At 44.0% G+C, this 15561-nt stretch overlaps 1 protein-coding gene across 6 annotated transcripts in view; it reads left to right on the top strand.

Moving 5' to 3' along the window:
- Positions 1-917: 917 nt before the first annotated feature.
- The window catches only part of Mecom (MDS1 and EVI1 complex locus), a 582840-nt gene continuing 568196 nt past the window's right edge, over positions 918-15561 (top strand). For 2 of the 6 annotated variants that reach the window (XM_004834564.3, XM_004834563.3), the window contains exon 1: positions 919-1304. In XM_004834564.3, the coding sequence (XP_004834621.1) occupies positions 1268-1304 (37 nt within the window). In that variant the 5' untranslated portion in view covers positions 919-1267. Of the gene's footprint in view, positions 1305-15561 lie in introns of all 6 variants that reach the window. The other 4 variants (XM_004834561.3, XM_013071478.3, XM_013071481.3 and 1 more) reach the window with 3 other exon arrangements.

The raw sequence follows: 15561 nt of genomic DNA, 5'->3' as shown, positions 1-15561 counted from the left end.
TAATGCAAGGAGGTTGTACCAAGAGAAAATCTATACAGATTTGGGATTGATTCATACCTTGAACACATCTAACTCCTTTAGGAGTTCCCCCATTTCTGCGTGTCCACTTCCTTGGTAAATCCTGTAATTAAAGCAAATTTCAACAATGCATACTTTAAGCACGCATGTGTGTGTGCAGTTTTCCTCTTTTCCTTCTTCTTGTGACCCCAGAGGTTGGAGGTTTAAGTGAGTGAGTGAAAATGGCAGGCTGAGCTGCAGCGAGAGGCGACCCGGGCAGCGATGGAGAGGCCGGGAGGTGACAGCCAACCTCAGGGAAGGCAAGGAGGGTTTGGATGTCAAATGCCTGCACTGGCCCGGACCTGGCAATCAAGGATGATTGTTACCGTTTGATGGCAATAGACTACTGAAATATTCGAAGGACAGCACCAAACACGGTATTACACCTAAAACTAAGAAAGAAACAGTTATTTATTTTGCTTCCAACTCTGAAAGCGGAAGCCAAAGTAGCTTTAGTAGCTGTAGCGGCCGCAGCAGATTTCTCAAGTTCAAGATGATTCTCACTTTCTCCAGGATGATTCGCCGAGGGTCCAGCTCGGCTCCTAGTTCGTTAGTAGAGGAAATATTTATTTTGAACCTCCGTCTCCTCCCCAACTTCTCGCTTTCTCCACGGATAGTATAGAAATTTTTCTACAATTTATGTGGGAACAACACCAATAATAGTTATAACACAGGCTTATTGGTGATTCCAATACGGAATCAGTCCTCTGTCCCAGCTTTTCATTCCTTTTCTTTCCCCCTGGGCGAGGTGTCTGTTCCCCTCTACCTCCCCGCGCTGGCTCCCCCCCCCCCGCCCTCCCCGTGGTTCCCTTTCTCCGCCTCCTCGGCGATTGCCATCTGACAAGATCTCCAAATCAAAGTGATAAATCGCTCCAAACTTTTTTTGGCGGCGCTGAGATGTTGGAGGGGCGTCTAGCGCGCATGTGCGAAGGTGTCCAAACTGACAATGCTGGAGAGATAGCGAGTGTGGATTGAAAGAAAGGGAGAGGGAGGGAGAGTGAAAGAGGGAAAGACAGAGTGAGTGTGTGGAAGTGTGTGTGTGTGTGTGTGTGTGAGAGAGAGAGAGAGAGAGAGAGAGAGAGAGAGAGAGAGAGAGAGAGAGAGAGAGAGAGAGAGAGAGAGGGAGCAAGCGAGAGAGAGCAAAAGAAGGAAAAGATCCAAGAAAAAAAAACCCCAACCACACACCAGCGGCTGCAGGACTGGGCACAGCATGAGATCCAAAGGCAGGGCAAGGAAACTGGCCACAAGTAGGTGCAATATCCCTTTTCTATTGGCTTTCCCACTCCTCTGCCATCTTGCATATCTGTCTCCAGGACTCCAGGACTCCGGGACGGAGCGCGGGCTGCCTCTCGCGCGGGGCCCCGGGTGGAGGGCAGGCGCAGCGCAGCCCCAGCAACCTGCCGGTTGCAGCCTCCGCGCCCGGGCGCCCGCGCTCTCGCGCCTGGTTTGGGCGCCAGAAGAGCCGGGGCAGCCTTCAGCCCCTCACGCCGACCAACTGTGGCAGCCCCGGGGTGGGGGTGGGGGTGGGGGCAGCAAAACCGGGGGTGGGAGGGAGGAGAGAGCGCGAGAGCGAGCGCGAAGGGGTGGGGGGAGAGGAGAGAGTCTCCCCCTCCCCTCCCCGTCCCCCCAGGCGGGGGAGAGTCGCCTCTGGCCAACCAGCTAGTCCCGGGTGCGGGAGGAGGGGGGGCGAGGGATGGGGGAGGTGGGGAGGGAAAGGGAGCATTTTCGAGCCTGGGTTTGTTTTGGGGTTTGGAACGGGTGGAAGGCTCAGAGGGAACCGCAGTGGCAGCGGTGGCGGGCGGCGGCGGCGAAGTTGGGAAAAGTTGCGAGCCGGCCGCTGGAAGTTGCTCGGGCGGGCGGGCAGCGCCGAGCCGCGGCTGCGGTAGTGGGCGCTGTGCGCTCGGTGTTGCTCTCGGGCGTGCGCGGCGCTGCGCGGCGGGAGGACTGGGGAGGGGAGCGGGGGAGCCAAGGTGGGGGCGCTCTCATCGCGTGGCGGGGGGCACTGGCTGAACCGAGCGACGGGCCAGTCAGAGCCGCGGGCAAGTGGGGAGAGGAGGCCCCGCGAACGAACGCGTGCAGAGCGGGAAGTGGAGGGCGCGCAGCCAGCTTCGACAGCCATGGAGGATAAAGAGGCCGAGAGGGCGCGCTCCGACCCGCGAAACCCGGGCTGGCGCGGTGCCGAGCGACCCCCCAGGGGGCGGGCTGCCCGACTTAGGGCCACAGCGAGGGCGCGGCTGAGTTTCCCGCTCCCTTTCTGGGTGCAGCTCGGGTCCCGGGTCAGTAATCCTCCCCGGCGCCCCCTGCTGCAGGCGCTGAGTAACCCTGGTAGGGCGGGAGACGGCGCTCGGGTTTGGGGCGCTCGCGGGACCCCATCCCCCACTCTCCAGCAGAAGTGTTAGGTGACTGGCCCAGCATTTCGGGCCTTACGGACCCGGCGGACCCGAGGTGATCCTCAACCCGGACTGTAGGCGACGGGGCTGGGTTGGCTCAGATGCTTCTCCTTTGAGCCTTAGGGGACTCGGCGCCGCGGAGCCCTGGGGCGGCCGGGAGCTGATTCGGGAGGACGGGCGGCCTTCGCTCTCACACTTGCACTGTCTGGAAACAGAGTTCTCTAATTAATTATGTTGTTTGTGGACGGGAGAAATGAGAGGGAGTGGATGGGATGTTTTTGCCCAGGGAAGTCTCCAGTCTCCCCCTCCTGTCGCTTGCACGTTAGAAACCAAGTACGCGGCGTCCCGGCAGCAGCCTGGCTGAAGCAGCAGCACCTCGGCGCGCTCGGCTTCGCGGGCAGAGGGACTCTGCGGTGCAATCCTGAGGGATGCTGTCATCCTATAGCCTTTCCAGTGCTTCGTCCAGTCCTCACCCAAGCACTCCCACACTCCCCAATATTTATTTTTTTCTCGCTTTGGAGTCAAGGATCAATCCAAATATAGGGTTTTTGGTGGGGGGGGCGGGGCGGGATAAGCAATCCATCTGTTTCTTTTTTGGATATTGCTAATTTCACTTTTCTGCAGCAGTGTCAAAATGCGCCAGTGGAACTGTTTTTTCTGTTTGCTTTTAAATGAGTCTGATGTCTACTTTCATCTAAGGGGGAATAAATGTACATATGCCTGGAAGCTGGAGGGCTTCAATTTCCGACTAAAGGTTAGGCGTGTATGTGCGCGCGCGTGTATTTGTATGTGCGTGCGCGCTTGTTGCTGGGAGGGGGCGGAGAGCCTGCTTCAGCCGAGCTTAAATTGTGAAATGAAAGCCTAAGGCTTCTGGCCGCACCTCTTTGCCAGGCATCTGCCGAAGTGAAAGCAGAACACAAAACACATCGAATTTTCTTCAGCAACTTTTTCATCTTATGGCCAAGCGACTGAGCACTGCTCCAGTAAAATATTCTCGCACGCACAGCCCACTCAGTATCCAGAACGAGAGCCGGCTGTCTGATCTGATGATACTTGTTCGGTTGGTGGGAGACATTTATTTTGTCTCCAGCGTCGGTAAGGATGCCGCAGCAGCTTTATGCTAGATCCCAACTCTATAAACTTTGCCCGGCTGAGCCTCAAGTTCCCACTTTTAGGGCTCCAGCTGTGGGTGCCGCATCTGCCTTCCTCATATAGAAGCGCTGCTTTGTGCAGTTTTTTCAGTTACAATCTGGGTAATAAAGGAAATCATATTTAAACTACGGATTTTTGTATTTGAAAGCGCTATTTCCTTTGCCGAGTGGCGTGTGGCTGAGAAGGTTGGTGACCCCTGCGGTGCAATCATCCAAGGAAAACTTAGCTGCCGGTGGGCTGCACTGGTCTCTTTTTCTGGGTTAGGAGGAGGCAAGGTGATCAGCATATTTAAAAAAACAAATCTGCCTTTATCAGCTAAAAGTAAATATTACAGTGGAAACAAATCACATAAAAATGGTTGTTTTCTCGATTGCTTGTTACTCTTTGTCCTTTGTAATTTTCTTTGGTGGCCATAAATCCTGGCTTGCGCTTGGCTGTGGCAGAGAAGCCTGTGGATCGAGACCAGAGAATCGCTACCCTGAAAATACCCCCTGAAGTTACACGGAGATTGAATGCACAACCCAGTTTGCAACTTGTGAGGCGTGTATTTTTTACACAGTAGTTCAAACTGATAAATTCGTTGTAAGCACATGGGAAAATTAAAAATTTTAATTAATGAATGAAGAAGGGAAAAGCAAGATCGACATATGCACTTTCTAGAGCCCCCGACTTTTTATTTCCGTATTTAAGAAAAGAAAACTAAAAGCCAAATGACTCTGGCAGTGCCGGGAGACTTCCCAGCCGTTCTCTTGGCCAACTAGAACAGCACCTGGGCTGTGCCAGAAATGCCAGTTGCATCTCCTCTGAGGGATGGGAAGGAAGTGAGGTTGGGTCTGCCCAGCATTATCCAGAGCCTGGAACACTGAAATTACCCCCACCCCACTTCCCCAAAGTGACAGCCGCAAGATTTCAATCACTGCGGTGAAACACTTGCTTCCAGTAACCTCCTTAGCTACCGGGCCCCCAGAAGTCCTGTAAAGATGCAGACTGTGCAAGGTGTGTGTGGGGGTGGGTGGGGGGGTGGTTGTTACTTCTACACTTGACCTCTATGAAAACAGGCTCAGAAGTAGGAAGGGTAAATGCCGGCTTTCCCGCCTGTCCTTAAAACTCCCCATCTTAGCAGCCCATTACCTAAGATAAAAAGGAAATATAGGTTCAGGCAGTCAGTCTACGTGTCACTTTACTTGGGCTTTCCTTCATCCTTAAGAAACTCAGATTAAAACAGAGCTGAGTTTTAAAATGTACTTTTATTTGTTTATTTCAGACTGCTTTTGAGGAGGAAAAACATTCTCCCGTTAGAGGCTGAGCCCCCTTCTAGGAAGGCAGTTTATTTGCCATTACTTGACCATTACCACGGCTTAGGGCTTCTTTATTGCATTTGGCACGTTGAGCACAGTCTTCCTGGAGCATTTCGATGTGTTTCAAACTCCCACTCCCCCCTCCAAATCTGTGTTTAGGGGAAGGTTAATTATGTCTTTCTCTCCCCTTCCCCAACACTGTGGGAGGGGATGGTTCATTAGCTGCAGAGCCAGCAAGGCTGGAAAGCGATACTTCTTGTCCCAGGTTTTTTATCTGTAGGGACTGAGGAATCTCAGGTCCTGGCGACAGTGTGCACGTGAACATGTATGTGGGCGTGAGTGAACATGCTGTTTGCCAGGGAGCCGAGCTGTCAGGCTTTCTCAGCCCAGGCTTCTCCCTGTGCCCCTGGGCCTAGCCTCCTGTGCCGACAGATATTCAACAGATGCTTACGAATAGAAAGGGGACAGCCATTCTAGGAAATTTTTAGTTTCTTTCTCTTTTTCTTTTTTTTCTTTGAGTGGAAGGTAATGAGTCTGTGCACAGTTTCTCTTTAAATATTTGAGTGTTTGAGAGTTTATTTTACTTTATTTTCGGAAGTTGGGGCCAGGTGATCCAAGCCTGCAGTCCAGACCTAGAGGAGGCCACAGCTGGGAACTCAGTGGCTTCATCTTCTGTGGACCAGGAGGGCAAGAGAGCACTGCTTAGTTGCCCCAGCGTGCAGACCTTGGCCCCTCTGCAGGCATCTCTCCCCTGCGCCTCTGCTGGAAGCCAGCCATGAGGTAGAGAGACTTGTCTGTTTGTGGCCACCCCTCTTCCCGTTTCCAAGGTACCCAGCCTGGGACAGAGCCCTGTTCCCCAGAGCTTACTGCACCTCCCAGCCCCCCTCTCAAAACCTGGGGCAGAGAATAGGGCCCATGGGTGTGGGCGGTGAGATGGGGGAGATCCGAGGAGGAAGGGAGTCAGTGCTCACTCAGGACCCCCACCCCCCAAGAAAAACAACCCCACACCTGGCTCCTCAGGGTTCTCAGCTCAGGGCACAGAGCTTGGGCTAGAAGTCTTCTTGCCACTCCAACGTCAGGGCTACTTCATGCCTGGTGCGCTACTGGCCTCAGAGCAGGGTATGCAGTGACAGTGTAAACACATGCACACCCGAGGCATGCATACACATTTACACATCTTGGGTCCAGGAACACTGTTGTGCAGGGCTTAGGCACACACTCATTCACTCTCCCTGGCAGCACAAACACCTTCTCAACTTCACAGTGCAGGGGTAAGAGGAGAGGTGGGGAAGGAGATGGGGCAGGAGGGGACAGTCACAATCTAAGGATGCCAGGCACATTTTTCTGGAGTCCTGGTTAACCCTTCCTCGGCTGGAAGACGCTGTCTAAGCACTTTCTAAAATAGTCTGTGGGGTCTGCTTTTCTTTTCTCCTGGGCCACACAGTATAAATCATTAGTTCCCTCCCTACTCACCCACTGCATTAGCCACCATCCTCTTTCTAAAATTAGATTTCCCCCTTCCCACTCTTCCAGCCTTCCGAGTTTACCAGGGAATTCTCAAGGAAAGTGACTGAGTAGTGAGGACAAGAATAAGGAAGAGGATAAAAAGGAGACAAACAAATCCAACAGAAAACAAGAGAGGGGGCCGAAAGCTGAGTGCTTCTCCTTCCCGAGCCCTCATTCACACACATATTGGTATTGTCCTTCCCACCCCAGTAAATGAAAAATGCAGTTCACGTTAATTGCCTTTGCTACATGCCATACAAGAAACTTCAGAGATGTTTCTGCACAGGGAAGAAGAAACTGTTTACAAAACTCTTTCAAACGTGTGACATATTTTTCTAGTTCAACACTAAAAAGCTAAACATACTTATTCTCCTTTGAAGTGCCTGGGCTGAGGCAGCTAATTTGAGTGTGGTTCAGATATTGCTGTGGGTATAACTAATGGCTTCTACCTATTTAGCTCAAGTGGGTGGAGAGAAAGGCCTGAATTCCTTGTCCAATGGGTCCCTCTGGAGACTGAGTTCTGGCTCCTGGCCAGTTCTGTGCAATGTCAACATTGAATATTTGAATTCCCAGACTCTATTTAACAAGTTTCTAAATAAATAAACTCATTGTGTGTCTGTGTTTAAAATTATTTCACCTCTTTCACAAAACCTTACATTGGCCTTGCAAGTTGATTTTAAAAAATAAACAAACAAACAGAGCCTAAGGCATTTTATTAGCCAGATTTCCACAATAGGCAATATGTATGTATTGCAAAGCCATTGTTTCACTTGGGGGTGGGTAGGAGCTATTTAGAGGGCTCTTGAGCTATCCCTATGTGACTTGAGAGTGAATTATAATAAAAATCAAGCTGAGTTCAGAAAGTCAGTAAAATTTTAATCACATCTAAACAGAGACTTGAGATGGAAATTTAGTGTCTTTACATATTTGATAATTTTGTCCAGTGGATCCTTTAGGGGGCTTTCTTGGTGTGTTCTAAATGAACATCTGTGTATAGATTCCTCCATCATTCTTAGCTTCTGAAGGCAGGTATAGGACTGTATGTATGAAGTTCTGTTTCTGGGCATTTTTTTTCTGTCATTGCAAGTTGAAAGGAGTACATAGTAGATATTAATTATCCTTTTATTTCACTTAGGTCAAAAGAACACAAATTTTACAATTGTACTAATCTCTCAGCATTCGAACATTCATCCAGGGTTTTTATGCAGATGGAAACATAGTTGTTCTAAAAAGTCCATACTTAATTTTTTTTCAAAAGGCAAGCTCTAGTCCTCTTGCAAGTGTGGATTCCATCTGGAGTTGTTAGGAAAGAAAGTGGAATTTGCTCTAATTTATGTGTGTAAAGTACATTATGAAAAAGAATGGGATTTGAAAGGGCACATAGCAAAAGCCATAACATTTAGCTGGCAACGTGGAGAACTCAAAGCCAAGAAAAAAATACCACCAACCCATGCAAACCCTGAAATAGATTACAATGACCTCAGCCATGTTCATTTTCAAAAATAATAGCCATGATTAAAATGGGGAGAGTGTTTTACTTGGAACCATACTCTTCTGTATTACTATAAAAGCTGTTTTGTCATTAAAGAACTGTTTCATTATAGAAAAAGAAAGCATGTGAATTTTTAATCAAATTCTTGACTTTTCAGAAGTCCTCTTTCTTGAATTAGTTTTTATTTTCATTTTAACTTTTTATTCAATAGCAAACATGCTTTTGATTTGTATATGCAGCAAAATCCTTGACTCCTAAATTTTATACCAATTCTAAGGAAGAAATTTATTTAGAAAAGAGATTTTATTAATTCTCGTAGTAAACACCTGCCTAGGGGTCAATGACTATATAACAAGAAGGACTAGAATGACCTTAATGTTTGAGAACCTTTTTAGGGAATTAATTTTGTATGTTATGGTTGTTCAAATGATGACATTTGTGAAAGTCCTTGTGTGTAGCTGTTGGTGGGCTTTGGTGATGGACAGTTTTACCCCACAAATATCAACAAAGTCCCTCTGTCCATTAGGCTTTGTGCATGGCAAGCTGTTTTCCCAGATCTCAGGAATATTTCAGATGTGCATATCAGTGTTTGAATCTGGATTGAATCTGGATTGATAAGCCAGTTCACTTTTGAGTTATTAATTATCTCTTATGAATTGGGAATAATAATATGAACATTCTTGGGTATCTTTACTTGGGAGGCAGGTGGCGGAACCACTGAGCTAAATCCCTGGCCCCTGAAAATTTAACTTTAATGGGGTAAGTTTTTTTTGTTTGTTTTTTGTTTTGGTACTGGGGATCAAACTTGGGACCTTGCACTTGCGAGGCAAGCGCAGTGCCACTGAGCTGAATCCCTGACCCTAATGGAATAAGTTTGTAAGTCGCTTCATTAACCCTGGCTGTTATTTCTCCATAAAAGATGGGATTGGACTAGAGCCGAGTTTGTATGCTCAAATGCCTACAGGGATTGGCAGGCACAATACACAAATGAAGGGAGGAGGGGGAAAACTCTTAAGTTCTTTCCTATTTTTGGTTAATTTTTGGACATCCAGCCTTTGTATTCCAGAACAAGAGGGAGTGGTAGGGACTGAGGCAGGCTAGAAGCCAAACCTTCTCTAAAGGTGGCAGCTGCTCCTCAGCTCTTGATCACAGCTTCCATTTGGGTAAGAGGACCCAGTGCTACTAGGTCTTCCAGTCTTTCAGAGAAGCCACAGATCTGGCTTTTTATATGAATCTTATCTACTTTAAAATTCTAATTCAACCTAAAAATAATTCTGCAAGCCCTGTCAAACACCTTTGACTTCAATATGCAGTTCATAGAATGTGGATTTGCAATGTCTGGATTGGTTGACTTCTAAGGGTCCTTCAAAGTTCCAACATTATACATATCCATAAAGATTCCTGAATACTACCTTGTATTTTTAAGATCTGTATCTTCCTCCTCATCTCAAAGTTGTGTGTGTGTGTGTGTGTGTGTGTGTGTGTTTTGATAGGTGGAAGTAATTATTATAGAATTTAATATCTGGCCATTTATCTGGAAAAATAGTCTTTCAGAGTCATGTTGTGTCTTCTTTCCCTCCATGCCTGCTCATCATTAATTGGCTTAAAAAATAAACTGAAATGTCCCCTTCTCCTCTTGTATCCACTGGGCACCATTTTTTTAAAAAAATTCTTTTATTGGTACATTTTAGGTATACAATACATTTACATTTCTCATTTGGGAACTTTTACCTTTACATGATGCATCTTGGTTCTTATTTTTTCCCCAATCCTAGCCCTCCCTTTACCCCTTCCACCCATCAGGATTTACAAAGATTTTGTTTCCATTTTTTCCATTTCTCATCATTTTTCCTTTCCCTTCTTTCCTTTCCCTTGCCCCTCCTACTTCTCCTACCCCTTTGGGCCTTTTCTTCCTATTTCACATTATCAATTATTCATTCTAATCATTGGTACATTTTAGGTATACAATATAATGAAATTCATCATTGGAAATTTTCACCTTTACATAATCTCTCTTGGTTCTTATTTTTCACCCTTGCCCAGCCCTCCCTTCAACCCCTCCATCTCTCCCTGTGTACAAAGACTTTGTTTCCATTTTTCCATTTTCTCATATTAAGTCCATTCCCTTCTCCTACCCCTCCCACTTCCCCTTCCCCTTTGCCCCTTTTCTTCCTGTTTCACATTATCTATTATACCTTTTAGTCCTTATTTACACTTTCAGTTTCTCACACTAGAGAGACTACTTGGTATTTAAACATGTGTGTCCTATTTATTTCACTTAAGAGTATGGCCTCAATGTGCATCCACTTAGCTATAAATGTCTCTAATTTCTCATTTTTTATGGCTGAGTAGCACTCCATTTTATAAAAAACCCACATCTTCTTTATCCAGTCTCCAGGTGACGGGCATTTGGGCTATTTCCAAGTTTTAGCTATTACAAATTGTGCTGCTATGAACATGGGTGTACATATATCACTGTGGTGTGATTCTTTTAATTCTTTGGGGAAGATCCCCAGCAGGGGAATAGCTGGGTCAAATGGGACTTCCAGTCCTAGTTCTTTGAGGTATCTCCATACTGATTTCCACAGTGGTTGCACCAGTTTACACTCCAACCAGCAGTGGAGCAGGGTTCCTCTTTCCCCACAGCCCCACCAGCATTTGTTATTGGTTGATTTCATGATAGCAGCCATTCTTTCTGGAGTGAGGTGGACTCTCAGCATTGTTTTCATTTGCATCTCTCAAATGACCAGTGATGTTGAACATTTTTTCATATGTTTATTTGCTATTTCTACTTCTTTGTCTGAGAAATGCCTGTTCATTTCAGATGCCCATTTTTGGATTGGGTCTTTAAATTTGGGAGGTCTGACCTTTTTAAGTTCTTTATACATTTGAGATAGTAGGCCTTTTTCTGAGGAACAGCAGGTGAAGATTTTTTCCCACATTGTGGGTTGTCTCTTCACACTGCTGGCACCATTTTTTTTAATTTCTTGCTCAACCTGTTCTTTGATTTGTGGGCCAGGGGTTGAGGGGGTTGGACAGTAAATCACTGGAAGACAGTCATCTGTGGTTTTCCACAGTGGGAGAAGTAATTTGGCTACTGTGAGTATTCAGAGGAAGAGTTCACTCTTGTCCTCTTAGGAGGGTCCAAATGTCACGTCCTGTACATCTGTAACTGAAAAGCCCTGCTGATTTTAAAGGCCTAAAGCTAAGGTAGAAAAATTAGTTTTTAAGGGATGATTGGATTATTTGACAAGAGTGACTCTCCTTGCAGGAAGGTTATACACATCCAGGGAACATTTGAAAATAAACATCTTGCACTGTTTGTTATCACGAGTTGCATTTCTAGAAGAGGTGGTGGATGACTAATAGGTAAAATTAAGTCCTGAGGGTTAAGAAAACAACGTGTGGTGACAGGATACCAATATAATGGAGTCTAAGCGACTTATCTAAATCAGTGCTATAGTCAAGGGACTTGTCAATGAATACTTGTCACGATCAACTAATATTGCTGGGCAAATTATCAGATAATGCAATGCTTATAGAGGAGAATATTAAGTAGTGATGAACCATGTTCATGAGCATTATCAGTGGATTATCAGATACCTAGCCCTCATTCTACTCTTCTCACTCTCTTACCAACCTACCCCTGTGTTTCTCTCTCTGGCCTTGTTGTTGTTATAATCTGTACATCTGTGCATACTGTACCTTAACCATCAAAATCTAATTCTCTTTTTGGGATTCCATTTAAACTTTTCTTCATGATTACTTCTGGAAACATGCTTTCTGTATGTCATGTCATTTCAATAGTGAGGAATTATCTTTACCATCATTTTGGCATTTTATGATAAATTATTTTTCTTCACGGCATATGTCTTATTTTTCTGACTACACTGTAAAACTCTGGCAGAGCCCATTTCTATTTGCCTAGTACTATGCTTTGCATATGGCAGTGATCAGTGCGTGGTGGTTAGTGATGGGCTTTGGTGGATTGTGTGAACCCTTTCAATTTCTTTGCCTGTAAAGCTTGCACAGTTAGGTAATGTCAGCAATAGAACTCTGGGATATCTGACACTTTAACTGCACACTAAGTCCACAGTAGGCCCATTTTGACAGTGATAAACCACCTGGAAAGCACATTTGGAAAGTAGAGTATTATTCCTAATTTTCACCAATAATATTCCTCTTTGTGCCAGTGCAAGTATAACCCATAGCTCCTCACATCACAAGTTGTTATTGATCTACATTTGATCTTAAATTCTGCAGTGGACCTGATTCTGGAGAATGTCAGTGGAGTCAAGGTAGAGATGGTCAAACAGTTTGTAGATTTATGTAATTCCTAGGGATTTGGAGGATATTTATCTCAAAAAAGTCATTAGAGGGCCAGGGATTTAGCTCAGTGGTTTCGCTGCCTGCTGAGCAAGCACAAGGACACAAGTTCGATCCCTGGTACCAAAAAAAAAAAAAGAGAGAAAGTCATTAGAAGCCAAGTTTTACACAAATCCCAAACTCAATTTAGGAAGTATTAATACAGAGATAGCAACAAGAACTTTGCTGTGTATCTTAATGTACATTTATTATTAAAAGTTTAGTTTAAGGCTGACAGAGGATGTTGTATCGAATTTTCTTTTACTGAGATTAAATTAACTTCACTTTCCCAATTTTATCCCCTTTACTGAAGTGAAAGTCTGGCTTTTCCTTCTCTCCTTCTTTTTCTGGGCATTGAACTCGGGTCCTTGCGCTTGAGCAGCAGGCGGCAAAAATTACTGAGCTAAATCCCTGGCCCTCCTTCTCTCCTTCTTTATACTCCTCCATCTCCTCTACCTGTTTCACAAATATCTCATCTCAGTGGAAAAAATAAGACTCAGACAACGGTACTCAAGCTCTGAATGATTATAGGGTTCACTGCCTGTTAGGAGTTTTCTTCCACCTATACTGGCCAGATGTGAGTTCTTGTTGTCTTATTAGGACCGCTCCTAAATCAATGGGAGCCTCTTTTAAATGAGGATGGAGACTAAGAGTCACTGCTTTATATTTGATGCTGACTATAGACTTCACCTGGAACTATAAAGTTAAGTGTGATAAAATATTTCATGATAAAAATGATAATAAAAATGAATGGAGGGATGGAATAACTGTCTTGTTTTTTGCTAGAGTCATGATTTGTGACTGTATTTTGGGTCCCATACCCGTTCAAGAATCTGATGAAAAATAAGAAGGCTCTTTACATAAAGATTTTTGTATGATTTCAGTAGTTCATGGACTTCTAAATTCTAGTCTTAAAAAATATGGGGAGTTACTTCTGTGTTCAGACTTGATTCACCCTAGTATTGTATAAGATCTTAAAATCCTAACCAATCTCTTGTCATTACTTTAGGAATGATATTTTTTTCTAATTACAAGATGTATATATAATTTTGAAACTACATGAATGTATCACATAGGAGATGAAAGTTCCTTTCATTTTGCCTCTTGTCACACACTGCCTGCAGATGGCCACTCTTCATCTTTTACTGTTAAAGTCCTGAAGATTCTCCCTCCATGCATATATTAGCACATGTATACACACAAATTTACCACTTTTTACAGCAACTTACTTTTTCTTTTTTAAAATTTAGTATATGCTTCAGACCTTTTCTCTTGTCAGTCCATGTCAGTCTATCCTTTGTAAAGGCTGCAGTTCTTCCATTGTTTAGATGTAGCACATTTTATTGAACTAGTCCTCTATGGTGACATTTGAGTAGTTTCCAGTTTTCAGAGCACAACACACTGAGACATTCCCCAAAACAGGACTCTAAGAGAAAATGAAAGTGAAGTGTACAATTAAAGGAAGCTCGCAGTTCAGGGTGAAGGACGGTGGGCCTCTGAAACAGGGGCACAGCAGGGCTCTGGGGAGGTCATAGAAGGCTGTCTCATCCTGTCAGTGCAGATCACATTTCCAAGCATCTTTACCCCCTGGAGGGTCAAGGGTCTAAGTCCAGAGTTAAGGTACGTCTTTGTAAGGTTCACTGTGATATGTGTGTGGTATTTCGGGCTTACTGAATTGTTTGGACCTCACGTTTATGCCCCATTTCCATTTTTTCCTGCTACTTGGAATAGGCTGTAGTTGCAGTCAATACACAGAGCTCCAACTGGATAAGCAAGTTGGCAGGGCTTCAAGTTTTTAATATTTTCTTATGATTCCCTTGTTTGTATGGTACATTATTATTATGCTGTCCTATTCTGCATATATACCTTAAAGTCATCTGATGCAAATGAATGAATCTAGGTTATCTGAAGCTGATCAAAATCTTTTTTGATGTTTTTAAAAAAATTACCCACAATAGTTTCTAACCTATGAATTAGAAAGACCATCTTCATAGGAAAATGTTTTTTCATTGAGTAACCAGACTATGGGAAAACTTTTATAGTGGAAACTATCTCTTCCTTTTAACTCTAACACAAAAAATATGACAATGTAATGTTATACACTAAAGCCCATCAGATACAAAATTCCAGTTTTTGATTATAAGTTATAAACCAGGACAGACAGAAAAGTGGTTTTCTTTGGCAATGTTGTTGTTGATTAAACATAAAAATTCAGAAAAAAATTAGTTCAACACATTTCTTTACACAGAAGTTTATAAAAAAAGGGATAGTTGGGTTTTGGTTCTCCTGGGAAGTACTTTGCTTATTACTGAAACTCATTGGATTATATTAGACTAAAAATACTAGTTTAGATTTGAAATGGTATTGCTCAAGGAATTAAAGTTTAGTAATAAAATCATTTTAGGAATTCATTTGTTTTGCAATTTTGATTCTTTAGGGTATGATGTCTGTTCCAAATTAATAATATGAATATATAACATGATATATATAAATATTATACATATATATGGATGCATACATGTTGTTTCATGGAGGCATTACTCTAGTTAACATCTTCATTTTAAGTTAAATCAATCAAACTGAGGGAGTTTTAGTTATCATGTGCCCAGTATATATGAGGCATGATGAACAAAATCCTAGAAACTCTGTTTCCTGTAAATATTGAACATCAACATTTGATATGTGTATGCCCCTGAGAGTGTATTATTATTTTTTGGTACCGGGGATCGAACTCGGGACCTTGTGCTTGCAAGGCAGGCGATGGAATCACTGAGCTAAATCCCTGGCCCTGACAGTGGATTATTAATCAGAACAAAGATCAGCACGGACCTGTAACTGGTTATCAATGGCTACAAAGTGCTTTCGTGAGCCTGGAAAATGTGATCCTATGTCTGCCTCTTCTCCAAATATTTTATTCTCCAAATATTTTGTTAATATTCTGAAGCCACATAACTGACACATTTCAATGCCATTTCGTATATTTGGAGTCTTCCATCTAAAAATAATGCCATACTTCATTTCTGTTAATGCCTCTCTGATCTGGAGGCCCTTGCCTGTCCCACTAAATTATTTGAATCTTTTTTTTTTTTTACCAGGGATCGAACTCAGGACCTTGCGCTTTTGAGGCAGGCGGCAGCACCACTGAGCTAAATCCCTGGCCAAATTATTTGAATCTTAATGTGGATGAAGTTTTCATTCAAGATACTTGAAAACAAAACCAGGCCCTTTATAAATGCTTGTTATTGGTGACTGTCACTCATCCGTTCTTCAACACTGTTTGCAGATATAAGAAAGCAGCAAT

This window comes from Heterocephalus glaber, unplaced genomic scaffold (genome assembly GCF_053883595.1).
Source record: "Heterocephalus glaber isolate CG9 unplaced genomic scaffold, H.glaber_assembly_v1.0 deba00001504, whole genome shotgun sequence".
NCBI lineage: Eukaryota > Metazoa > Chordata > Mammalia > Rodentia > Bathyergidae > Heterocephalus > Heterocephalus glaber.
Note: the sequence above shows the minus strand (reverse complement) of the source record. Positions and strands in the feature narration are given on the sequence as shown.